This window comes from Phaenicophaeus curvirostris, chromosome Z, assembly GCF_032191515.1.
Source record: "Phaenicophaeus curvirostris isolate KB17595 chromosome Z, BPBGC_Pcur_1.0, whole genome shotgun sequence".
Lineage (NCBI taxonomy): Eukaryota > Metazoa > Chordata > Aves > Cuculiformes > Cuculidae > Phaenicophaeus > Phaenicophaeus curvirostris.
Genome location: NC_091431.1, coordinates 24,897,097 through 24,912,917, shown reverse-complemented (window position 1 = coordinate 24,912,917; position 15,821 = coordinate 24,897,097). Strand labels below are relative to the sequence as shown.

Here is a 15,821-nt window from a genome sequence, read left to right as displayed (position 1 = left end):
TCAACGCACATACTCTCCACTGTCTGCTGCTTTATGGAGTCACTGATGCAAGGAGGTTGTAATATCAACCAGGCTGGCCACACACTCACTGTTTCCAACAAATCGGTTCATAGGTGCATGAGAGGCAAGGCAGCAAAGGAGGAGGCCCACCAATGCAGCTGCTTATGCTAAAATTTACTGCAAGTTAAAAAATCAAAAACATGCATGAAATCGTGCAATGAGAATTTGAAAGTCCATTGCAGCACATCCACTCTGTAAGGAGCAGTCAACTCTAGGACTAGAATTCAAACAATAATTTTCAGATTACCTTGGATATCTTTATTTTGTAAACAAAGATTGCTTTCCTTGGCTAAAATCAGAAGTTGAGTCTTAGGCTAAAAAATTAGAGTCAGTTGTTCAGAAATGCATGAAACAAATTAACTAGTAATTTTACTTGGACTTAAAAACTATTCACTCCTTAAAAAATGGGGGAGGGCAAGAGTGTGAAGGACTGATTTTCTTCTCTTTTTTTTCTGAGATTTGATCACAACAAGTAATGGCAACACTGTTTTGGTAGCTCAGGGGCTTATTACAATCTCCACAGTTTTTTGAGTAGTATAGCCAGAAAGTCTGCCAAGATTACAGATCAGGAAGCAATGTATATACTTACAGTGATGCTATCTTCATTCTCTTTGTTGGACACGTCCGTAGAAGTGATCTGATTACTGTTATTTGTGGTGTCTCCAAGATCATTAGGTGTAGTTTCATACTCTTAGGAAAGGAAAAAAAGGTTACTTTTATAGTTTCATAACCTTAGAGTGGAAAGACTTGACTTTATATAACTTCTGTTCTGTAAGATTTTAAGGCCACTAACAACTCTCAAGACTCTAAGCTCTCTGGAAACAATGCATAATTGCTCATGTAGCTGGAACATTCTGGGGGTGAACAAATAAGTTGTGAATGATAGACTTGAAGAGAGAAGCAACGTACACCATAATGTGTATTTCTACTGGTGAAACTAGAGTTAAATAAGAACTCCATCCACAAAGCTATTTTTATGTGCTTCTGAGATCCCATTAAAAATGAAAGACTGCCTTCTACACTGAACTTCTCCAGCCTTGTATTAAGCCAAATATAGGACAGTGTTAGAAATTAGCTTGGGAATTTTAGTTTAACTGAAAAGAACTTGGTAGATTTTTTTTTTAGATAGTTTATTACTATCAAATGTGAAATGGTTTTCTTCATTTAAAAACTAATAAAAAATACTGTTGTGTGCACAGCAGTCAGAGTCTAGCATCATACACTGTTGTAAAGGTAAATCTTTGAAAATTGAAGTGCCTGAGATGGTATGAAGAAATCTGATTTATCAAAATAATTCCACTGACAGGCCTGCAGGGGTGAACCATCAAAAAGAATTAATGTGGCTTAATTATTTATAATAATTTAAAAATTAAACACAGTCCATGATTTTTTGCCAAATTATTCAAATGAGATAAAAAGAATGAAATAATATTTATATGAACTTAGAGAAATGTGCATTAAAATAAAATAAAAAATGCATATATTTTATGATTACATCTGGAAATCTAGAAGACACTTCAATTCAACGACTGTAATGTGTGCAGATGAAAGAAACAAACGAGCAATAACTGTGTCTATTACAAAATGCACCTCCAGTATTGTAATTTAAATCTGCAATTAACTGCATATTTCTTCACATATTTAGATTAAAATCAATGCTGTAAGCCTACAGATGAAATCTTAGCTGTGAATCTGAAAAAGCAGAGTGCAGAGTCATGGCTCTCACTAACTACAGAGGCAGGACTGCAGAGCTGCTGCTGAGCAAGGGCAGAAAGGGCCTGCCCCTCCGCAGAGTTTGCCTTCTTTAGCTCCCAAGACAGTTTTGGAGAGCTCAGCTAGCAATGCTAGCAGCAAAATGCACTGGCCTTTTGATCTTCATGCATGCATGAACACATTTGCTTCCTGCAAAGCACTCGGCAAGCTGCAGATTTTTTGGTATACACGCTTGCCTGGCACCAGTGTCACAGTCATGTTGTCTAATCAGCCCACATAGTCTATTTTGGCTCTACACCACGCATGCCAAAGGAAAGGACTCTTTCGAGCCAAAATACATATTAAGTACACAGAGCTTTCATGAGAAACAAGACTTACTTTCCTGTTCTTTTACCATCTGAATTCTTGAACTCAGCACTTCACCTCTATGTCTGTAGCTTCCTTTGCAGCAAGATCAAAACAGTAGCAAGAGGCAAACTACCTGCACTTCTTATTCTTTACCCATGCTGCACAAAACCTGTCTGAATGGTTCACTTGCACAAGCAGTCTTGATACTCGATAAGGTGCCACGCCGTCTGCCAAGACCATCCGCCACCATGACTATACACTTTGCCACAGCAAAGGAGACTTCAGCTTTACTCATTTGCAGGCAGAACCACTTCATAACAAGCATCTCAGACTACAAGATTGCCCTTCCTTTACAACTGGCTGGGAAAATCCTTACATAGATAGATTGACCAACTCTATTTACAGTAGATTTATAAGACCAACATACAAAACAAATATTTAGAGCCTTCACTGCTCTGGCTCTGTAATACAAACTTTCAAGAGGGGAATTTTTCGCTCTTAATGTTATCTGTAAATAGCAGTAGGCATAAGCTGATGATATTTGCAGTTTTGTTTATGCTCACGTCTGTACTAAGCTAGTGGAAATCATACCCTGACAGACTAATGAGAACTACACAGAGTGCTTCAGGTCTGATCTGTAAATCCTCTGAGCTAAAGTAGGCCACATCAGTAAGCTGGTGTCGCATTGCCATTCCCTGCTGTATAACTGTGAAGCACTTGCATTTGAACTAGCTCCAGGTCTTCAAAGTCTCTTGAAATGGGTGAGCCAGGCAAGGCAAACACACAGAACAGCTATCTAGCCAACACCAAGCAATTCTGAGTTAAACAAAATCCTGTTCAGTTTACCACGAAATCCCCACACAGACAGGGTCACAACTCTTGACTCACACTATGTGAGACTCTTACCAGTTCAGGGACAGGTTCTTTGGTGCCACATGCCTCACACCTGTGTCTACATCTACTGTGGTGAATCACAGCTGAGGCTGGGCAGTATTTCGTAGCCATCTGAGAAACACCGTGCATGGTGGCAGGGGTACAGACAGGAGTACAGTCAGTACAGTCACACCAGCACCAAGGGGTCACTCTGCACAGTCCTCAGGGCCAGTTAGATGATACGGGACACATTGCCTATTCCATGTTCACAATCGTATTATAAGAAGCCATGTATCACAAAGATGTGAACTCGGAGCTCAAGAAGCTGGCTTTGTATTTGATTTCCTGCTAAGCCACAGGTAAGTCACTTTATTTCTCTCAGTTATTTCCCAGACATGGCCCTGTCTGGATAAGCCCTGTCACTTCCTCTTCCACAAGGTGAGACAGAGGCACTAGTGACTGTTCTGCTGGGACTCCTCTCTGCAAAACAACACCACACAGCCTGCTGCAACCTCATTCTTCTGTTTCCCATTGTGTTTTCAAAAACACTTCACTGAAAACATTTGGAAACCATTTCATTCATGCGCAGGACACAGAGGGTCAATTTCCAAGGGATAGACCAAAGACAGCTCTGAAGGGCTTTACTCCGCAGAGACAGGTAGTTGAGGCAGGAGCTCCCTGCTCTCCATGGCTTCTGTCTTGGTCTTCCCACAGTCCAGATCTACCCGGCTATGGGCCGCGCTGAACAGAGTGCCTGTGGGCCAGTGGCTCCAGGGCAGTGCCCAATGCCCAGGGCTGTGACTGCCTGTGGCCCCACACACTGTGTCGCTCCCCACTGGCCTTGCCCTGATGGGCCCCCATGGGGAGTCCTTGCCCCTGCAGCACCCCAACACTTGCAGGGAAGCACCTCGTAGCTCCCACTAACTTTCTTCGTAGCCAACAGACTGATAGACAAACAGCTCGTTTCAGTAGCCAGCGGGATCAATCCTCTGCCACTGCCTTTACCCTAGGCACATTTGCAACGTGATTAGCACAGGGCTGTGAAAAATGCATTTTAAAAGGAAGCCTCTTGCATGGGGCTGTAGGCGCTTTAAATCTTCCTTCCAACATAATCTAAGTTGTGGGTAAACAGGTCAGCGTAGAGGAAGCAGTTTGAAAAAAAGTCAGGAAAGCCACTCAGTCTCTGCGGGAAGCACATCCCAGGGGTCCCACTGTCAGCCATGCAGGCAATGGTTCTCCAAAGAAGTACGGCAGTTCTTAGACTTTCCATCCAGCTTCATTTATTCACCTCACTAACTGGACTTGTGAATTTGGAATAATTAGGGAAACACTCTGGACTACAAAGTGCTTCTCAAAGCAAGCACTGAGTCACTGAAACAAAGATCAAAGACAGCAGTTTCACAAAGTAGAAAGAAAAGCCAGGAATAAAAAGGAAGACTGCTTTCATCAGGACTAGGTCTTGCAGGCTGTGAAACTTGAAATGGACACCTCAGCATAAACCTACCCAAGTCACTTGAAGCCAAGCACTCACATGGCTAAAGCCATACACAGGCAACAGGACCTCGATGTACAACTCAGAATCAAAATCTTCATGCATACAGCTTATATAACACAACACATGTAAGAAATTGTGCAAACCATCACCAACTTCCCACCCCTCAAAAAAAAGTATTTGTATTGAGAGGGAGGGGAAGCTACCCTTTAGTCTTTCCAAGCACTTAAAGCCAAATTGATGATTCAATTGCACATTTGCTAAAGTTTAATGACGTGGAATGGAATCAAGGCAATAACGTTTAAATCAGCTTAAGGAAACTTGAGTCATGGGCCATTTCGTCCAAATACAAAATACTCCAAAGAGGATCCAGCTTCTGCAGGAAGCTAAAGGGTGTTTGGGTATGTTAGGTAGGATGGACTTCCCTACTCACCAGAAGTACACCATAAGTGGTGTGTAAAGCTAGCCAGTTGTCTTTCATTCTGCAGCTTCTATTCTAGTGCACACTGGCTTTCACTAGGTAATGATGAAAATATTTTGCCTAACTAAAAAACTAATCTGAACCCTGTCATCAAATCTTCTGTCACACACTCAGATATCACTGAGTTGATGGTCTGCTTCCACAACAGAGATTAAGGGAAGGTACAAATGACTGGACAGAGCAAAATAAATTGCCTACAGGAAAACATACTTGTGTCAACTTCATTTTTAAGTGGAATTTAGGGGTACATTTTTGGAGGCAAAACAAGTATGGAATCATCCCTGAAAAAATAAATTGTTACATAAGGAGAAATCACCAACTCTTATTCCTCCAAGAAATGCCTCCAAAAGGTTCGCAAAATCTCATGCCTGTGAGCTACATCAGACAGCTGTCATCCTACAGCATCAACTGCAACCATTCGCAGCAGTGGATTTATGCTTCTCCTAATGTGAATTAAAACCAGCAGAGTAAGTAAACTGTCACATTGCCCTCATGTACCTTAAATAATATAAGGCAGGAGAAGTATCAAAAATACAAAGTACCTATTAAAATTGTGCTATAATATGTGACATTGCAATTTAAATTACCCTGACATTCAATCTTTTAATAGTTCCAGTTCCTTCATTTCTATCAATAAAAGAAAAGAAAAAGGAAATCAAATATATACCATAAACGTCTGGATCCACAATTGGGCCACTACCTGTACATGGAGGAAAAAAAAAAAAGAAAAAAAAGTCTTTGTAAATAGATTGCAAATATTAGAAGCATGAAAGTTTCTTTAGGAAAAACTTTTCTTAAGAGTTAATGTAGTATTTGCAATAGCAATGATCAGTACCTACAGAGATGTAAAGGAACCTCAATATATTTCAGTATCTGTTTATCAGATTATGTTTGCAACAATTTTAAAACTATTCCAAAGATGAATATTTTTGTTCATGTGAAATAGCTAGTTCACAGGCCACTAGCTCTGGCAAAAGCAGGTGTATTTTCCAGCTGAGCAAAATCCTGCTGTTAAAGTGTATCTGGAATAAGTGCAACAATAACTATTCCTGTTGAAAAATCTGTGGTGAAATTCTCCCTGGACTTAAGTGGAAGCCAAATTTAGTAAACATTTACAATCACTGACTTTTACCTAGTAAAAAAATGTTGCAATTAAATCACTGTAGGAACAAAATGGTTTAGCTGTGAGCTGGCAAGGTATGGACTAGAGGTAGCAACGACCTAAGCAGCACCACTTCATTTGCTCTGTGAAAGGGTGCTTCCAAGACGCCAGCTGCACAGCTGACACACAGACAGAACTCTCACCAAGAGTTACATATGTCAGAATCCACCCTTTACAGAAGCAAATGGATGCCTGTCTACTCAGCACTTTTCTAAATTTTACTAGTTCTAGTTTGCAGCTTTTTCTGATTACTGCACATACGTAAGGCTAAGCACATATGTGAGTACATTGTACAGGGCACCCACTGAAATTACTATACTATTAGAATATTCATACTTTGAAAGATACTTGTGTTGTATTTCAAGATACTCATTCATTCTGGTCTATAATGTATTTATAGCACAGCTTATATAGTACACTCCTAATCATGTCTTCTATATATTTACTCTTTCTTTTTGTTGGTTTGCAAATAAAAATAAGAGAAAGTTAAAATTTGTAAAGATTAATCAGACTTCAAAAAGCGTAATTCTGTTTACAGTGTCTTACAGTAAATCAATAGCAGTGGCGTTATACTAGCATAAGCCATTGTGAGGTATGACCAGAACACCATTGTTTCTGTTTCTGTTAACCGCATGAGAATCTGTGCTGAAACTACTAAACAGAGTTGTAATCTATTTGCAGAATGGCAGTAGATAATTAGGTTTATTTTTAAAAGCATTTGAAGATATTCTAGTATCCAGAGACAAAGGTTAATAGAACCCATGAGAACTGTGAAGTCAATCTGCAGAAATAAATAACAAGCAAAGAAAAGTTCTTCAATCTGTCCTCCAGCAACTTCTGACCAGGGTTTTCTGTCCATAAAAGCTCACAGATTCAGTTTTTCCAGTATAAAACATCCATCTGCTTAAAGATAGTATTTCCAATTTACCTTCTGTAATATGAAGCGGGGGGCGGGGAAACAAAAAAGCCCCCAAAAAACCAAAAATATCCCAGGCCTTTATTCCTGTGTCAAGTGGCAACATTTCTGTTACTGTTTACTGGAAATGGGATGAAGTAATCAGATTAGTTTAATCTCTAACTATTGCCAGGAATAAAAACTAGGAAGTCATCAACTTAATTCAAATGCCGTTTACATAACTAAACATTTCACTTCAAATAAAGTTGCAAAAATCAAGATGTTGGATGAACCCCAAATTCGTAGTTAGTATTCTCTACATAAAAACATATCTACTCAACAAAACATCTGTTGAAGCTATTTTAACATTAAACTTCACCAGAGTAATTTTGCACATTTAAACAATTATTTTTAAGGCACAACATTGTAGCTTTGGTCCCTGTTAGAACAGGTTGATGTGCAAATAATTTATTAAGAGACTTATCCTATTCACTCAGCTTTATAAAGTACATGAACTACATTTGGGTTTGCTTGCTTCTGTCCTTATAAAGCCAACATTTTCAAAATAAAGCAAAAGCAAGTCACTCAACCCAAAACCACACTTCTGCAAAACAGCTCCATGTTGTTATGTCACACAAGCATGATGCTACTTCTAAGGTATATTTAACATACACTTTTACTTTGACAAGATACTATATAACTCGATTCCTTTGGTTGAATATTAGAGCAGGGAGCTGACAGATAAATAAGCTTAATTTAAAATACTTATTATTAGTAAAAACCTCTCCCACATCCATTAACTGCTTTGGGTCAACTATGAGAACAGTGTCCAGAATAAAACATGAGCATTTCTTGCTTACTGTTTGCTGCCATGTAGTCTCAAATAAGCACACCATCCTCAGCAAATACAGCTTCATGAAATTCAAAAACCTTTAGCAGTTTATAGCGAGTTAAAAATCTAGCTTATATAATATTAAATCCATTCTTCCAGGACTTTCTATTTAAAACAAGGCCTTAATTTATAACATTAACTGTGTTATTATTAAGTCAACACAAACTCCACCGTGTTACATGCTTTCCTCTTCTTTATGCCTGCATCCTCAGACCATTGGAAGAAGTTCTGCAAGTAACATACTGGAAGCTGAGAGCATATTAGCATAAAACATGTCTTCATCACGTTTGGTGCAACTTTGAAAGTTAAATACTGTTGATGAAAGTATTATACTGTTGATGAAATATCATGCTTCAGACTCAGTTGTATTTAATTTAGGTAGACATGTGGATCACAGGTGAGGGGGATTTCTTAATTTTCCTTTGGTTTTACCTTCAGAGCATTTGCTCATAACTGATGTAATAACTACAGAATCAGTTTAAAGATCAGTGTACTCCACCCCATGAAATATCAGCGATGATATTTAATTCAGTCATGAAGGCATGGAAATGAAGACAATGTCAGGGCACGGGCCTTAATCTTTATGCTTCATTGTACAATATGGGATACAAAAGAAGAAACTACACAGTAACAACAGCACTGAAAAAGCCTTCTAAGGGTTTGAAAAAGCTTGACAGAACTTTAAATTGGAATGGTTTAAACCAAAAATTGTAATATAATGCACAAAAGACTCTAGTTTTTTAATGTTTGCATTTTTACCAGCTTCAGTAGAGGAGACAACAATGTTGTGATGTTTTCCAAAGCTCAATACCACAATTCTTACAGAACAAAATAAAAATAAAATTGAGGAGGCTAAGTAGACACACAGTTTCCCCTGTTGTTAATTTTTAAGATGGGTTTCATGCCATCCACTATGCATGAACTGATTTCTAATGCTGTTATATCCTGTCTATACATAGTCTAGTTTCTTTTATATTCTCTTTGTGAAGCTTAATCTACCACAGGCCTTGGGGAATGCTTAAAGAACACACCGCAGATTATTTTGGGAGACTTATATACCTATGAGTATAAAGAGGATGTAACAAATGATAATGCTGTCTTTCTAATATGGAGGATGCCTACAGTTCTGTTTACTGATTTAAAAGGCCACAAGTAGGAAATTTTCAGTGTATAGGGGAGAAGCATAAAGGAAAAACAGAATAGTAGAAGGGATTTGCATCAAAGACAAAAAAAAAAATCAGAAATTCACCTAAATGTATTATATGTTGTTCTGTTACGAATAAGAATTCTGTTCATATTAAATAATCAGGGTGTAAGAGAACTTCCACTGTACCTAGAACTCCTATGAGGTGAACTATTGCAATGCAGTATTAGAGGATGCTGGCAGCTGAAACCCTGGCACGTTTTCTGTAATAAGTGCATTTAAGGAAGAACTCCAGAGAAAAAAGATGAGAGAAATGTTAAGGACAGCAGGAGTAAATGAAGTCTGATTGTTATCCCCTCTTTTTCTTCTGAGGTTAGAGACCAAAAGACATGTCATGCATTTCCCTACAGTGGGCTGAGCTGACTGGAAAAAAAATGTCAGATGCAGACCATACTTTTGCTGTCTATACCCTGCAATGGAGCAGGGAAAATTTCAATACTAACTTTTTCTCCTGCCAGCTAACATTAGCACTGCATGCTGACATTTAAAAAAAGGAAGGCAGCTATTTATAAACCATGGCTAAAAAGCCAAAGGTACACACATGCTCGTATTTTCAGATATGACTGTGAAAATTATTTGCACAAAACCATGCTTTTACTTCCACTCCAGCTGTGCGAGGTTCACTGGGAGGTTTTTTTCCATATACAGCAATATATTTACACGGACACCTTCTTACTCTCACAGGTACTTAACATGTGGTTTTGAAGATAAGGGAGAAGATCAAACCACAGTGAACATCAATCCTGTACAGCAGTCCCCGCACTTCAGTGAGTTACTCCACATTGAGCCTGCCCACACAGCACTTAGAAGGGCTCAGGTGGAGCCTTTAGAGCCACTGAAGGCACATGTATTTAACAGCAACTGTCTGAAGCGTGGTTATTCCTAGGTACACAACCTCCACTTAAACAAATGGTAACTGGACATCAGAATGCCCGTGAAGACCTGGACCCAGCCTGCCTCTGGGTTACTTGTTTCCTCCTCAGCTCTCTCTGGTGTCCTAAACCAGGGATTATCCCCAACACACCAGACTGCAATATTGATTTTGCAACAGGGTACTAGATGCTACATTGAGGCATCCACCATGTCCTCGGATACATTGCCTAGCTGCATTCATATGCAGTGCAGAAAACTTACCAAGTGGCTGAATTGGCACTCAGTGCTTTCAAGGATCAGCACAGAGGCTTGAGAAAACACTTCAGAAACAGCAACCTTTTACTAGTCTTAGCTGGCACTGAAGGCAGTTACTCAAAGGGAAGATTTACCGAACACCAGCATGGCCTCCCTTGAGAAGCAATAAACAAGAAGAAAATGCTCAAGAAAAACATTATTTTACAGCTAATCTTGAAGGCATTTGTTCAGAAAGGAAAAAAAAACGCATATAAAAAGCTTCTTCCAAAACAGTTAAACTGGCCAGGAACGTCTCCACAGGCTCATCAATTTGCAATTACTACCACTAAATAAAAAAAAAATGACACTCACCATCTCCAGGCACTGACATGAAATGAGCATCAACCCGTTTTTCATCTTCCCCATACTCATTCTTTGCCAGTAAGGTATAAGCACCATTATTCAGGTGGGTAGGATTGTCCAGCTGAAGGCAGCCATGGTATTCACTTTGATTGATAACGTGTATTTTAGTACAGATGTATTCAGACTCATTTAGTATAGCTCCTTCATAGAACCACTGCAATGTGGGCTTAGGGTTCCCTTTCACAGTGAATGGAATACACCAGTGGTGGTCCGGGGTTGGAGATTCAATAAATGTGATATTTGGTGCAACTATATTGGAAAAAGAGTGAAGAACATCAGAATATTCTGAACATGTCTCTCCTCCCTTCCCCCCACCCAGACCCTCCACCCAAGTTATCAGGGAAGTATTTTTCATTCATCAGTACAGAAGTCTGTTATTTACTAGGAACAACACCTAACTGGAGGATACTCACACAGGAACCCACCTGATCTGCATAGGGTACTATGCTCACAACTGAAATGAAGCCATTCTTTAGAAAGAAACAAAACAAACTAGTTTCAGACAAATATCAAACACCTGTTAAATCACTTAAACCCTCTAAGGTGTGGAAAGTTCAGTTACTGGGTCACTGTGAAAGGAGAGAGAGACTTTTTACCTTCACTCTGCTAAAAAAATGATGCAGAGGCGTGCTGAAGAAAAATAACAGTATTGAAAATATATAAAATTTGGCCAAAAGCAAGTAGTACTGGAAATATATTCAGCTAGGAATCCAAGCTTTCAGATGATTTTCGTCACAGAATCAAAGCCAGAACAGATGACTTAATTCCCTGGATTCTTCCATCAGGGAAAGATGATTTTATACTATGCATTTTCTTATTCTTTGTTCAAACCTGCTAAATGGCTCAAGTTTACAGACCAGCTACATATTCTTAACTGCATCCAATTTCATCTAGTTATACTTGCTTTTATCACTCGTAACAGTGCCAAGTTCAGAATCTCATTTACACCGTTCAAACATTTCTAGTTTATGTCCCTTCTGTAGCTATTACAGATCCAATTTCAACCTACAAACCCACATCTACAGTGATTTTTTCCAGTTTCCCTGTTATAAGTACATGCTGAACAAACTTTGCCATCTACAAAGCGTTCCATTCCCATCTTCACTTAAGCAGAGGGCTGTAACTTGTGAAAACATGCTGTCTAGTTCACATAAAATGACTTCAGGTTGGCGCTTAGATCTAAGAAGTCAGTGACTCTACACTACATGTCCCTTCCCCCTTTCTTGGCCCTGACACATAAGAACATTATTCAAAGCTCTGACAACTAAATCTACATCTGGCAGTATGAATGTTGCAAGTGTGTTATTTTTTAAACAAAGCAGTTGTTGCTCTAGATAATAAGAACTGAAACATTTGTAGTCTCCTTTAATAAATTCTACAAGCCTTTTTATGTGTTCACATTTCTTAATTCCTATGGCAGGGTGCATGTACATGCACACCATTACAAACCTTCCCATACTGACAGTGCCACTGAGTGTTTTGGGTTTCAGACCTCTACTTACAGATCTCTCTAACTAGAAAATAAAACATTTAGAAATATTTTTTTCAGAATGCAGAGCTGAAAAAGGTAAACATAACAACTGCTGGCTGGGCTACTCCCAGCATTAAATGCAGTAGATAGTTAACACGCCTTAAGAGCTTTTGTTTCAACAACCTGCATGCTCAAAAAGTATCTATACCCAAAACAGTTGCTGCAAAAAGTTTGGCCTCGGGAGCTGTGTGGACGCCTGCGTACGTACAGAATACCGTGAGCTCAGCAGAGGCTTGGTCCTCTCCCACAATGTTCTCTGCTACACAGGATATCCACAGTCCGCTGTCCATGGATGAAACATTCTTTATGGTTAGCGAGGCAGGGTTCTTACTTGTGTCACTCTACAAGCGATCACAAAAAACAGACATAAGTCAACCGCAGCACAGAGAACAAGGGAAAGGGAGGGAATCATTGCCTACTGTTGAATGCCATTTTTAAATTTTCCCTTTCTTTTACCTGTATCAGTCCACAATTAATCACAGGCTTACTTTAGTGTCTTATCCAAACAGACATAAAACAACTACAGAACCAATGGCAAACATCAAGGGTAGTGGATTCAAAGTCCCAAAAGTCCTGCTACAAGAACTGCACTCAATCATTTTTCTGGGTGTCAACTTCTGGCTTTTTTTTATAAACCCTCCTCTCCACAGAAATGTCTTTTTCTCTAGGCCACACCCATGCTCATCTCTCTTCCACTTAATGATTGATTTCTATGGTCTATCTCTGCTCCACTTGAACACCTTCCTTCCTCCCATATTCTGGTCAATCCTTGCTCTTCCTTCTGTCTCTTTCCTTTACACTTAATGCTTGACAACTCTTCCACTGCTGCCTTCCAAGCTCTACTGTACTTTGGCAATGATGTGTCTTCTTTCTCTGTTGTTAAAAACTCTGGTTTTCTTAAACCAGGCTCATCATATGATCTCAAAATAATTGCTACTTCGAAATTAAAATTTTTTATAGAATATGAGATTACTTTCTTTAAAAGGAAAGGAAAAAAAAGACACTCAGAAAATAAACAATAATTACGATAAGTTTTAAAGATTACTTTTGCAGTGCTTTTCTTAGCATACACATACTCCGGTGCTGCACAGAACACAAACAAATAACACACTCCAACTCTAAGGATGACTTTCAGCGGCAGTCAATGGGGACATACAGGAACAGTCCTGCACACAGTCCTGCAGGACTAGAATTCTGAACCTCAAGATGACACCTTAACTCCACTTACGCTAAATATCCCTTTGATTACTGCATGACTTTAGGGGAGGTAAGTGCAAAAGCAAGCACTCCATCACTCGTTTCTTTATGCGTAACTCTCAGAGGTGAACAGCACTCAAAAATGAAATGAAAGCAGACGGGCTCAGTAACAGGCTCAATACAGAAATCTAGAGCAAGAAAGATCTGATGAACGCCCATCAGATTATACATCAGCATAGAAACTGAGAGCACACAGTTAGCTTAGCAGGACTAGAGTTTTGTTTTAACTTTTGTTAATGTCTCCATTTGTAAAATAGGAAAGAGAGAAAACAGGCAAAAGCAGCATAGGAGGTGAAGAAAAGGGAGGCAAAGCTGACACATGGAAATGAGAGAAAGGAAACCAAAACCAACACTCACAGAAAAGGGAAGGATAGTTGTGCATGCCAAAGGAGGTCTAAGAGGAAATCATTCTTCTGCCACTGAAAAGATTACTGTGCTCCACAGCTAAGGTTGTAGCTAGCTTGAATTATAAGCTCCTCTGAAATCTCAGAATGAAGTTATGCCAGGTCAGAATATTTCTGGAAAGCTTGAAGTGAAGTGACCACGGCATTTCAAGGATAGGAGGGTTAAAAAAATGAGGGGATTTCACTGTTTGAACAGCATCCCACATTTGTCTTGGCTCATAACTAAAAAAAAAAAAAAAAAAGAAAAAGAAAAACCAACAAAGAGGGAGCCCAGCTTGGCATAGGTTTCCTAAACTGTTTTAATTTCTTGTTCCTGATGCCTTTGGGTAGTTTTACAGATTAGAGAAAAATTTAAAAATAAAACTAGAGCTCTGCAGAACTCATAACAGCTGAAAGACATGCTAGTCAAATTATATAGGGGCCTGATATAATGAACTCTAACAAAGAAAGCACAAAGATTATGAGACACCAAAGGTCCTGTCTCTTCTGCACTGCAGAGGTTTTGTAAATAGACATCCTGCACCTTGTATATGGGCAGGCTGCACCATCAGAATGTAGGAAAGTCAATGCCATAACTGTCAATAACAGAGGGTCTTGCCCACTGTGTAAATGACAACGTAAGTGGCCATCAGCTGCATGTTGAAGATCTGGTTACATGCTTCTCCTTATTCACACTCTCACCAAAAAGAACATAAGCATTCTATCTCCAGTGTGCACAGTCTAAGGCAGTCTAAGGTATTGTCTGTGCACACAGAATACAGAGATTTCAGAAAACAAAATTTCCCCTGCTGAGCTGATTTTATTGAGGAAACATCTTCTTAATTAATTTTAAAAATCTGCCACTCTTTTTAAGAAAATCTTCATTTAAATTTCCAAGGCTTTCTATTGTTGCTTTGTTTGCTGAAGGAAAATTAAATAATCTGCAGAATATTTACAAACTAATTCCAACATGCCAAGCTTTTGGCATGAAGATATAATAAAATTAGAGAAACAAAAGTTTTGTTCATGATTAGATTAGATTTATTGTCTTCACGCAGGTATCAGTGTTAAAAAGAAAGCCCTTATGTTTTAGTAACCCACTTCACCACATCATTTTGAAACAATTACAGTACTCTCATTTAGAACTGAACATACAAAAATCAGAGCGCACATTAGCGTCTCCAGAAGAAAACAGTTGCCCTTCTCCAAAATCACTGTAGTAGTCACCTTGGATTGAAAGTAACTGGAAAACAAATGTAATCCTAACATAAATTTTCTATTAATCCCAACATTATTTTTCTACTTAATCTATTCAATAAAAGGTTAACTAAAGCTGGACAAGAACTTTCATTCCATCCTTCAACAGATATCTCCTGTCTCTCAATTGCCACATACATGAATATGAAACTTACCTCGTGATTTGAAACAAGATTATTGAGCACCCAGGACACATTAGGAGGTGGCCCACCAGTAGTATCACAGTACAGTGTGACACTCTTGCCTTCCACCACGGTGATATTGTAATTGCTTAAGTTTGCTGAGGGCAAGTCTACAATAGAAACAACAACAACAACAAAACCCCACATGCATTAGTATTTGAAAGAAATAGATACCACTCAACCCTAAGCAAGCTGTATAAAAGCAAGCATAAATACTGATAAATCAGATATTCACTGTGGTCAATTACTACTCAGTCAGGGAGTACAAACAGCATATTTGGAAACATGTAACTACAATCATTAAGGTGCCACATGAGATTTTTCTGTGTCTTCTCTGTTTCACATCCAAAGAAAACATTACTGCTTGTGGAAATAAATGAAGCTCATTATATAGAGAAATATTTCAGGTGGGCATATCTTAACTTCAGTTTTTAACTTCAAAATGAACAAAAATCCACCTTCAATTATTCTTTAAAACAGGAAATTTAATCTGTCTCTTTGTAATAGCTGCAAAGAAGCCCCTACATATCACAAACTGACATTGTGGTATTCCTTCTGTTC

The 15,821-nt window shown here is 38.8% G+C and overlaps 1 protein-coding gene across 9 annotated transcripts in view; it reads right to left on the bottom strand.

Moving 5' to 3' along the window:
* Positions 1-15,821, bottom strand: part of NTRK2 (neurotrophic receptor tyrosine kinase 2) — a 215,489-nt gene that overhangs the window by 158,487 nt on the left and 41,181 nt on the right. For all 9 annotated transcript variants that reach the window (XM_069880272.1, XM_069880273.1, XM_069880274.1 and 6 more), the window contains exons 6-10: positions 15,234-15,370; positions 12,390-12,522; positions 10,600-10,899; positions 5,635-5,667; positions 650-750 (exon numbers count right to left, since the gene is read on the bottom strand). In XM_069880272.1, the coding sequence (XP_069736373.1) occupies positions 650-750; positions 5,635-5,667; positions 10,600-10,899; positions 12,390-12,522; positions 15,234-15,370 (704 nt within the window). The remainder of the gene's footprint in view (positions 1-649; positions 751-5,634; positions 5,668-10,599; positions 10,900-12,389; positions 12,523-15,233; positions 15,371-15,821) is intronic.